General features: G+C 33.2%; 2 protein-coding genes across 3 annotated transcripts in view; one reads left to right on the top strand and one right to left on the bottom strand.

The window, feature by feature from the left end:
- The first annotated feature begins 2,660 nt into the window (after window positions 1-2,660).
- LOC143587375 (uncharacterized) lies at window positions 2,661-5,838 on the top strand. Of its 2 annotated transcripts, none has more exons than XM_077068677.1 (6): window positions 2,661-2,760; window positions 3,624-3,696; window positions 3,780-3,873; window positions 3,956-4,072; window positions 4,149-4,206; window positions 5,174-5,838. In XM_077068677.1, the coding sequence occupies exons 1-6, from the start codon at window positions 2,728-2,730 to the stop codon at window positions 5,696-5,698; spliced, it is 900 nt and encodes a 299-aa protein (XP_076924792.1). In that variant the 5' UTR covers window positions 2,661-2,727; the 3' UTR covers window positions 5,699-5,838. The 2 variants fall into 2 exon arrangements, with proteins under 2 accessions (XP_076924792.1, XP_076924791.1); XM_077068676.1 differs by having other exon boundaries at window positions 5,168-5,838.
- A 1,051-nt stretch (window positions 5,839-6,889) lies between these two features.
- LOC143587374 (putative hydrolase C777.06c) overlaps window positions 6,890-10,075 on the bottom strand; it is a 6,114-nt gene continuing 2,928 nt past the window's right edge. The window contains exons 2-9 of the mRNA XM_077068675.1: window positions 8,954-9,089; window positions 8,549-8,824; window positions 8,356-8,461; window positions 8,093-8,151; window positions 7,542-7,577; window positions 7,348-7,457; window positions 7,147-7,225; window positions 6,890-7,050 (exon numbers count right to left, since the gene is read on the bottom strand). Coding sequence (XP_076924790.1) covers window positions 7,168-7,225; window positions 7,348-7,457; window positions 7,542-7,577; window positions 8,093-8,151; window positions 8,356-8,461; window positions 8,549-8,824; window positions 8,954-9,089 — 781 coding nt within the window. The 3' untranslated portion in view covers window positions 6,890-7,050; window positions 7,147-7,167. The remainder of the gene's footprint in view (window positions 7,051-7,146; window positions 7,226-7,347; window positions 7,458-7,541; window positions 7,578-8,092; window positions 8,152-8,355; window positions 8,462-8,548; window positions 8,825-8,953; window positions 9,090-10,075) is intronic.

Here is a 10,075-nt window from a genome sequence, read left to right as displayed (position 1 = left end):
TGTCACCTAAATGGTTGTGCTGCAACTGCAAGCAACTAGAGAAGATTCCAAAGAGCTTTTCGCTACAAGTTTTTAAAAAACACTCCTATTTAGTGATAAATCTTGTTTGGTTATAGTAGTTTGAAACTTTTAGGTTATGACAAAAAACTTGAAGCTAAAAGCTCCAACTAGTATCTTTTAGAAAAATATACAAGTTTTTAGTTTTAGGAATTAAAATATTACAATTTTGGTACTTGAACTTTCATCATCTTTTGTTAATTTTAATAATAATTACACATTTAATCTTTATTCAAAACCAACTACCCCCCATGACTTTTTAAGATGCCATAACTTTTTCACACGTTAATAATTTTTTAAAATACGTGCATCATAAAACCGAACATTTTATTCTATTTAATTTGAGTATGGTATTGCTAGACTTCTTTAACTTTAAAAAATTTACATATTATGTGATTACTGGTTAGGATAGGCAACAAGTCGAGTCAAGCAAGCTCAGGTCATGTGTAAGACCAAATTAGGGTTGGAAAGAGTCGATGTAAAAATGGTTAATTTAGTTTGGTTCGTGTAGGTATGGTTTTCAGTCGAAAGGGTCAGGTCAGAATAGGTTTCGCATTAGAAAAGTGCATCGCGCAGACATCCAGCTAGTTTTATTAAAAGCTCTAGCTACTATGCCAAACACCTAAATATTTTTAAAAAACTACAGCTATCAGCTTGTAATTATCAGCTAACAGCTTCCAACTACAGCTACTATCTAGTTTTGCTAAAAATAGCCCAGATGTGTAAAACACTCAAGAACAGATTTGTTGATTGAATTGAGAAGTTTGTGTACGCATCCTCAAATGCCAAAACCCATTCTTAATTTTGTATCATGTAATCAGCCCACTTACAAGCCCACTCTTTATTAAGTTTGGGAGCTAATCAATTCAAATCCCCGTTTGACAAAAATGATAGCCCGAGAAACATAAATATGCATTTGATATACATTTATAACTTAACTAGGATTTTATCCGGCAGACAGGTCGGTAAAATCTGGTTGGTAGTAAAACTCGAGCGTTGTCAGTCTCGGATGTTGAAACGATAAATCGACGTGAATTCGGTCGGTTCTTACGGTATCGGAACTAAAACAAAATTGGTAGTCGGTCATTTTCATTACAGCGGTACTTGAACTAAAACAAAAAGGCAGTGACTCTATGCGAATTTGGTCAGTTTTCTTCTCGTTCGTTACGGTACTGGAATTGAAACAAAAAAAAAAGAAGCAAAAACAAAATTGGCATCTAGTCGGTTTTCATTACGTTTATTATGGTACCGGAACTAAAACAAAAAAAACAAATGACATCAAAACCCGAGCCTTGTTAGTTCCTAAACGTTGATGCAGTGTGTTTACGTGAATTCAGTCTCTTTCCGTCACATAAAAAAACATTGACGTACGTTTGATCGGTTTTCATTATGTTCGTTATGCTACTAATACTAAAAAAGAAATTCAAAACAGTGTAGACAAGTTTGGTGCCGCCACTTGGCCCAATAAAGGCTTAGCGGCACCAAACTTCTTTTTTATAATATATAATAATTAACACTCTTGATATAACAATTATCTTAATATTTGTATCAAACGAGCATGCACTTCCTCATCTCCTAACTCTCTTAATTATGAACAATATTCACTTATTCATCAAGTTAATTTGATATCATCAAATTAATGTTAACAACACTAAAATTACCAACAAAAACAGTAAATAATATTGTGTCATAAATAATATTGTGTCATTTAACATGCTGAGGATTATTAATGCTAGAGATACCAAACAAATGGTACTGTATTTTCTATTTACCATGACATCATGATCTTCTTGTCAAGAAACATTAGTGGTAGAATATCCTTTGACAAAGAACATTTTATTAAAAAGCTATATTAAAAAAAATTACTAAGTCTCCGTTCCAGAGTTTAATTAAATGAGTAAAGTGAAAGGAACTCAGATGAAACTAGGAAAAGTCACGTTCCTCATATTTTTATAAAAAAAAGTGAATAGAAAAAAAGATACATAGTTATAATCAAACTATCTCATTACAATTTTTCAAATCGTCCTCAGTCCATTAAAAAGTATAAAACGAAAAAAAACAAACTTAAAGGTTTGTAAAAGTATAATTTTCCCGTAGCCTTATTCATTTATGCTAATAAATATGTATCGCTATTTATAGATGGAAAAAAATTCCTCAAAACGTCAATCAAACCCCCCACAAAATCAACAGCATCTCACCGGATAAAAAACCGGAACTGTCCACCTAAATACCGTCGGACCCGACCCTTCTATTCATGTCAGACAACGGTGCTTCCTACCAATCACACGACGCCCCCACATGGAAAATAATCGGACCAGTTTTATAAAAATCCGACTATAATTTTTGTGAGTCCCAACTCCCAACTCCCAACCATTTTTTATTTTTTTTTTAAAAGAAGAAGAAAATGTACAAGTGTGTTTTAATATTATTATATATGTTTTGCTTTCGTCGTCCTCATAAACACACAAATATGGCATTTGCTCGTATAATTTGATAAGCAGTAATAAGCAGATCATCTTCTTCTATTATTATTATTAAATTACCACAAATGAGATCTGAAGGAAGATGTTGTATCGATTACTACTGTAACTGTTGAAGAAGATAAGAAGATAAAGATTATCTTATCGATTGATTTATTATAATAATAATATAATCATAATTATTAAGGCTATGAAGAAGAAGCTTGATACCCGTTTTCCTGCTGTAAGTTTCTTTCTCTCTGTTTTCCCCCAATTTTGTTAATTTTTAGCCTCTAGGGTTACAAATATTAGCTTCAATTTTTAATAGTTTGTAAAAAATTGGTCTAACACTAATATGCATGTGTGGAAATTAGAATCTGCCATCATAATTGAAGAATTGTTTAGGGATGAGATTTTAAAATTACCCATCTTCGGTAGGGGTGTGCACGGTTCGGTTTGGGTCGGTTTTGGGCTGAAACCCAACCATAAACTACTGAAACTTTTTTTTTCAAATTTTTTAAAACGTTTGGTTTCAGTTTTCTGTTAGGGTTCGGTTGCGGTTTTGGTTTTGATTTTTAAATTTAAGCTTGAAAATTTTGTGCCGGAAAAACAATTTTGACCCAAAATCAAGAATTTGGGTATAAATCATTTTGTTAGTTAGTAACAAATTGAGTGTTATAAATTTGGGCTAAATAAAATATTTGAGTTACATATTTATTAAATTCTTATATGTTACTAAAATTGAAAATTTATAAATTCGGTTTCGTTTTTTTGGACTTTATCAAATGCAAACCAAAGCCGAATCGTAATTTCGGTTTTTAAAAAAAATATAAAATCAAACCGTCGGTTTTTGTTTCAATCCCGTTTTTTTATGTTTGGTCTTTTTTGGTTTCGGGTCAATTTTTTCGGTTTCATGCACACCCCTACGGTCCAGTACCAGGAAATACTGAAACCAAAAACATGAAAAACCGAATACACACCGGTACTGATTGTGTTCGGTCGGTACCGGTCTGGTACTCTGTCAGTACAGTATTGGGTAAAACTTGCTCGTCCTTAGAATTGTGTAATTTATGGTCGCTCTTAATATTATAGGCTTAATATTTGCAGGCACGGATCAAAAAGATTATGCAAGCTGATGAAGATGTTGGAAAAATAGCAATGGCAGTGCCGGTTTTAGTTTGTTAGTTCTTAATGAAACCTTTAAAGTTCTTAAAGTTCAATATTAAATATTCATTTTTCTTACCTTTTTGAAATGTTATGCAGCCAAAGCTTTGGAATTGTTTTTGCAAGATCTTTGTGAGCGTACGTATGATATAACTCTGCGCAGAGGCGCAAAAACAGTTAATTCACTGCATCTGTAAGTCATGCTTTTAATCTTTATTAATACAATGTTCATATTGGAAATGTTATTAATTTTTAGCTTTCTATGTTTAATTCAGAAAGCACTGTGTGCAAAGCTACAATGTGTTTGATTTTCTGAAGGAAGTTGTGAACAAGGTCCCTGATTACGGTCATTCTGATGCTGGTGTTGATGACCGTACCGTGATAAAGAGGAAGTAAGTATTATCTGAGAATATTTTGTTGAACTGCTAAATTAATAAATGTAAATGCAAATTTATTTTTTTGTTTCAGGAAAGCTGTTGCAGATGAAATGAATGAGAGCGATGAAGAATCGAAGAGAAACAGGATGGTAAAAGTTTATATTTTTAATGTAGCTTCGCAACATAATAACCAAATTATGCATAATATAAACTATGGATTTTTTGATAGTTTTAATTAGGAAATAAATCCCTTAAATCATCTTAAATATAAACTAGAGTAAATTACACGTTTCGTCCTATAGGCATATTATATGCAGTTGTAAGTTGTGTATTTAAACTGAGCTGGTTCATAACATATCAGTTATTTGACAAATTGTAACGCATTACGTACTTTTAACTAACTGGGCGTTTACATTTTTTATGAGTTTGTGTAAATGACTATTTTGCCCTTACACCTAAAGGACAAAAGTTGTAATATGGTTCTTTTCTTTTCTTTTTTATTTTATTCTTTTTATCCCTTTTATTTTATTAATTTTTTATATTAAAATATTAATTAATTAATTTACAACTTATTTATTTCTATAAATTGTAACTTTTTGTACTTTTTTAAGGTTGTGCATCAGCGCATGGGTCGGTTTGGTTCCTTTATAGGCTAAAAACCGAACCAAAAACCGAAAAGTTGGTTTATGAGTTTTTGAAAATCATTCGTTCAGTTTTGGGCCGAAAAGAAAAACTGGCCCAAAAAAATGAATAGTGGCCTAAATGTTTTTTTTAATTATTGATTAATTGATTATTATACATCTGGGCTAAAGTATTTGGCTTAAAACTATGCTTTAAATTCTTATAAATTAATTAACATTCAAAACAAGAAAATGAAAATCCACACATTCGGTTCGGTTCGTTTTTTTCAAGTTTTTCTACACGCAAAGCCAAGACCGATCCGAAAATTCAATTTTTACAGAAATATAAAACCAAACCGTCTATTTTTGTTCGGTTTGGTTATTTCGGTTTTTCGATTACAGGTCGGCCTTTCGGTTTCATGCACACCCGTACTTATAATTAATTTATTTGCGTTTTTTTGATAAAGTTACTTCATTTATATGTGGTTAGATGCAGAACGAAGCAAGGCAACCAAGTAGCAATGGCAGGGGCAGAGGACGCGGCCGAGGCAGGGGAAGGGGCCGTGGCAGAGCGGCAGCCGAAAGAGAGCTGCCCGGCCCACCTCAAACCGAACCAGAACCAGAAACCTACACACCGGTTCAGCCAGACATCAAACCGACTCTTAATCCAAATGTGGAGACAAACCACCACCATGTTGAGTTGACCAAGTCAACAAAAACTGAAGCAGCTGTCGGTGATGGTGGTCTGAACATTGATCTGAATGCCGGGCTTGATGAGATCACAGACAAAACACCGGACGTGGTGGATGGAGTAGCTGCCACCCTGCAACCGCCAACTCCACCACCACAGGCGGTTCCTGGTGCTGGCGGTGCATTGTCAGCAAATGTTGGTGAACTGAAAAACGTAGATTATCTCGGTTTGTCATTAACAGAAATGGACAGGATGGCGATTGACAGTAACAATCTGGTCGGAATTAACTCGAGGTTGGATGAGGAAGATGAAGATTATGATGAAGAATAATAATATAATTAATATAATAAAGTACTAGACTTGTTTGATGCTAATCAGTTCAATAAAATGTGAACTTGAATAAGCTTAGTTTGTTTTGCTTCTAATGTTATTACCTTAGTTACTCAGTATTCTTGAGTCCCATGGTTGCTCAAATAATTATTATTATGCTTTGCTTAAATGCTTAGTCTTTCCGTTGTGGCTATCGAACAGATGAATTCAGCCAGCTCGCCCAAGCGAATGGAGAAAAATTGATGGTTTCGCTCATGAATGGATGAATTCAACGGGGTGAATTCAACGTTGGCGAGAATGACAAGGGGTCCAGTCAGCGCCATGTGGCGCAATATGATAGACTTAATTCATCTCCGTTGAATGCCCACAACACGCAAGTAGGAGGAACACATAACCACGTTGACCTTTTTCACTTTTTGAGATTCAAACAATTTATAGCTTTAAAACAATTGTCTTCATGATATGACTTGTTTGTGATAAAACACGAACCACGTTGACCTTTCAAGCTTTTAATGAGATCTTAAATTCATTTGTTTGGTGATGATGAATAGCGTTCTTTTCAAAACCAAAAGAATGTTAAGAACTGTGAGAACCCGTATTAAGATAGTGGGTAGGTGGTTATGTATGTAAGTGTCTTCTGCATAGCACTAGATACAAGTGTATTATGTAGTTCTCACAGTTCTCAACGTTTTTTTATTCTCATTTGTATGTCTACCTATCCACATATGTGAATGACGCTAAAAACTATAAAACACTTTTATACATTATACCGTCATATGTGCACACTACCGGAAAAAAAAAAACAAATACACGTGCATTTCGTCAAAAATGTATCGTATTGAATTATCAATTAAAAACACACATTATATAGAACACTGACTTTCTATGCGTTAACATGGGTGATTGATTATACACTGTGTAGTTACAAAAATCGGTTTGCGTAATTATAAACTCAGATTTTTGTAATTATTTATATAATTATTTAACTATGTACGTAACCATGGCATGGACGCATTTACTCCTTGCCACCAGCCACGTGGAATGCTGGTAGCTTCGTACCATCTCATGATAAGCGCACTCTATGCAATAAACAACTCAAGCGTATGTGTGTCTTTAACTAATTAGTAGCATCATTGAACGAAGAAGATAACGCATTTAGGAATCTATCATTCAATTAAGTGAAAGAAAACATAATTCGATACATCTCTAAAAATAGATAACCATTTTAATAGTACAATTCCACATATATTTTGTATGCATACCAAGTTTAAAAGCCTACTTCTTTGTATGATTTAGGATCGATGATCAAATTGTATATTGTCATTGGTATAGGAAGAAACAAGAGCATGTGACTATTTATACCGAGTCGAACCTGCAAACGAGAGACAAATGCACCTCGTTACAAAAATCATATTAGATTATTTAAATAAATATAGGGACCCTTTGACCTCTGTTATTTGTACTTACCGTTACAGATGTATAGGTATCCTCAAACCATCATGTGCAAGCTGAACTGGGATTCCTTCTCTGTAACAAACAGGTCAAAATTCATCAAAAGTGTATTTTTGGTGTATAAGGTTATCCTAAATCGGATTATTTTTTACCGCATTAATTATTTGTAACTTTTAAAAAGGACAAAAGAAGGTTACCTTTTCGACCAATCCTGAAGAAACTCGTTATCTCTGTGGTGATCAAATTCATGGGTCATTCCGATCAAATATGCTCTCTTAGGTTGCAACCGTTTAATGGCTTCAAGTGTCTGTTAAAACATAGATAAATTGATACACGAAGATGAGATTAAATCAAGTAAAATATATTTCGATAATGGAACCTGGTTACAAACCTGGGGAAAGCAAAAGTGAGTGTTGTGAGAATTGTTCTGCACAAAGCATTTAATGGAAACAAGCTCAGAATAAGAAATCGCATGGTGGATAAACAATAAACGTGAAACAGAATGCAAAATAATGGGGGTTCGTTTAGATCTGTTAATGAGCTGTGAGCTGAACGTTCAGTGAACCGTGCAGTAGAAAGTTTGTTTCTTACTAGAACGAGCAAAGATTCTATGTTTTTAGTCAAATGAACAAGATGAACAAGTATGTAGGACATTGATGTACGAATATTTTATATACGTGCATATAATAAATATTTTTATTAATATATTAATACCTAATCATCAACAACGCATAGGAAAATGAATTTTAAGTATATTTTTGAGCTGTTAACATTTTTAGACTATTTTTCAAAATACTATATGCTATTTCATGTATGTTAGTTCATCTATCAAACAAAGAACGCAAACAAACAAATTTTCTTAATGAACTAACACAAAAGAAAGCTTCAAATAGGTAGATTGAAAGATAGAAATAAAAAAAATAAATAAAGTGGACTACTGACCCTATAAAGTGTGTCCAAAATAAGAAGATCCAGCTGATGACCTTCTCTTTTAGAAATATCTGCAGAATTAAAGAGCCATAAAGCTTAAACCTACAAGCCTAGAATGCAGTGCCATTTAAAAACAAATAACTAAAAATAAGAAAACAAAAAACAAACTTCTTATGCCACCATTTCAGTTGTACACTCAGTAATTAGACACTAAAAAAATATATAGTCATATAAAAATAACTATTTCTATGAACAGGAGTGGAAGAAACACTCACAGAGTTCTGTTTCTTCTATAAAGCGAGAAATATCAGATATGTAAGCTACTTTGGTATTTTTCCCAAATGAAAAACCTAAACAGACATAATCCTCCCCATGCATCACCTAAATCAATGTAAACAATAGTAAAAAATTTCAATAACTCTCTATATTTGTAGTTGATATTATGACAATCAAGTTTAGAAGATTAACTGGTAAGGGTACAATTTCTAGCCCGGATGCAACAAATGAACTCTTAAAATCATTCTCAATTATCTTCCAATCAAGTTGTGCCACACGTCTAACTTCTTGACCAGCCTTCAGCTTCTTTTGAACCAAGTAGGGAAATTTCACTTGTAAGCTCTCCATTGCATGTTGGTTAAGGAAAATAGGTGTAGGTTGAATGTCATTAGTTGGACTGAATGGTTGCACTGCACGGATGTCATCAAGACCAAGAACAGCATCAGCATGTTCATGAGTCAAAACAATCTGCATTTGAACAATCACTAGTTATCTATCTGGATGTTAATTAGCAAATGAAAAGAACGTTGGTTAAAAACTAGAATAAAGCAAACAGACAATATGAACTAGATATACTCTCAGGGAGATCGAACTTACAGAATCAACATGAGGAATCTTATGATAAGTGAACCAGCGGATTACTTGCTCCCTAAATGTCTTCCCAACATCAATTAATATGTACTTATGTTCTCCAGCATTCGGACAATAATCAATCAGAAGAGATGTATTGCACCTACAAAACATATAATCATAATTCTCTGATGAAATATGGACTGTTTAATATCAGAATATTATCAATAGAAACATATTTAGAAATTTGGAAGAAAAAATAGGGGGCATGATATGCTCAAGTATGTTTTTCCCAATCACATTCTCATATGAGAGCTTCAGATATCATCTTCAGGTTAACCTTTGACTTTTTCAAGTCAAATCTTGTACTCTTAATCAACCTACAGATAAATTTTAGGGCATTTGCCCAAAACTTTTGTAATTGCAGTGCTCGACTGAAAACATATTTAGGAAATTTTTATATAAAGATCTATAAAGTTTGTCAATATATTACCATCAACATGTTTTTGGTTTGTATGTACCCTCGTTAGGGTATTAAATTCCATTATTATATATAATAAAAACTAATACTCGTAAAAGTTAGAAAGAAATTGAGTTTTCCAGGCATCATGCCAGTATTGTTGCAAGCTCCCCTCACCGCACTTGCATAGATACAAGGATCAACAATACTAGAGGCGAGCACAGTGAGGTTTTACACAACTTCTAATTGTTTTACTGCAACAAAATTTACAAAACCACAAGTGCAATTGTTACAAAACTGCAAAAACAAACTAATTCACTTTCTGATTGAATGTAACAGCGACGATTCTACTATTCTAGGTTTGATTATCAAAAGGATCTTCTGATGTACAGTATTTCTGATATTCAGAAGTGATAAAGATGTTATTTGTCCACTACATCTGTAATTACTCTATTTGTGATGATTGATGAATGCTTCGTAGTTCAATCTGGATATCAACTATTGTTTATCAAAAGGATTCTACTATTCTAGGTTTGATTATCAAAAGGATCTTCTGATGTACAGTATTTCTGATATTCAGAAGTGATAAAGATGTTATTTGTCCACTACATCTGTAATTACTCTATTTGTGATGATTGATGAATGCTTCGTAGTTCAATCTGGATATCAACTATTGTTTACATCATAAA

Source organism: Bidens hawaiensis, unplaced genomic scaffold (assembly GCF_021521415.1).
Source record: "Bidens hawaiensis isolate Kalapana, Puna unplaced genomic scaffold, B.hawaiensis_p1.1 tig00035467_1, whole genome shotgun sequence".
NCBI classification, from domain to species: domain Eukaryota; kingdom Viridiplantae; phylum Streptophyta; class Magnoliopsida; order Asterales; family Asteraceae; genus Bidens; species Bidens hawaiensis.
Note: the sequence above shows the minus strand (reverse complement) of the source record. Positions and strands in the feature narration are given on the sequence as shown.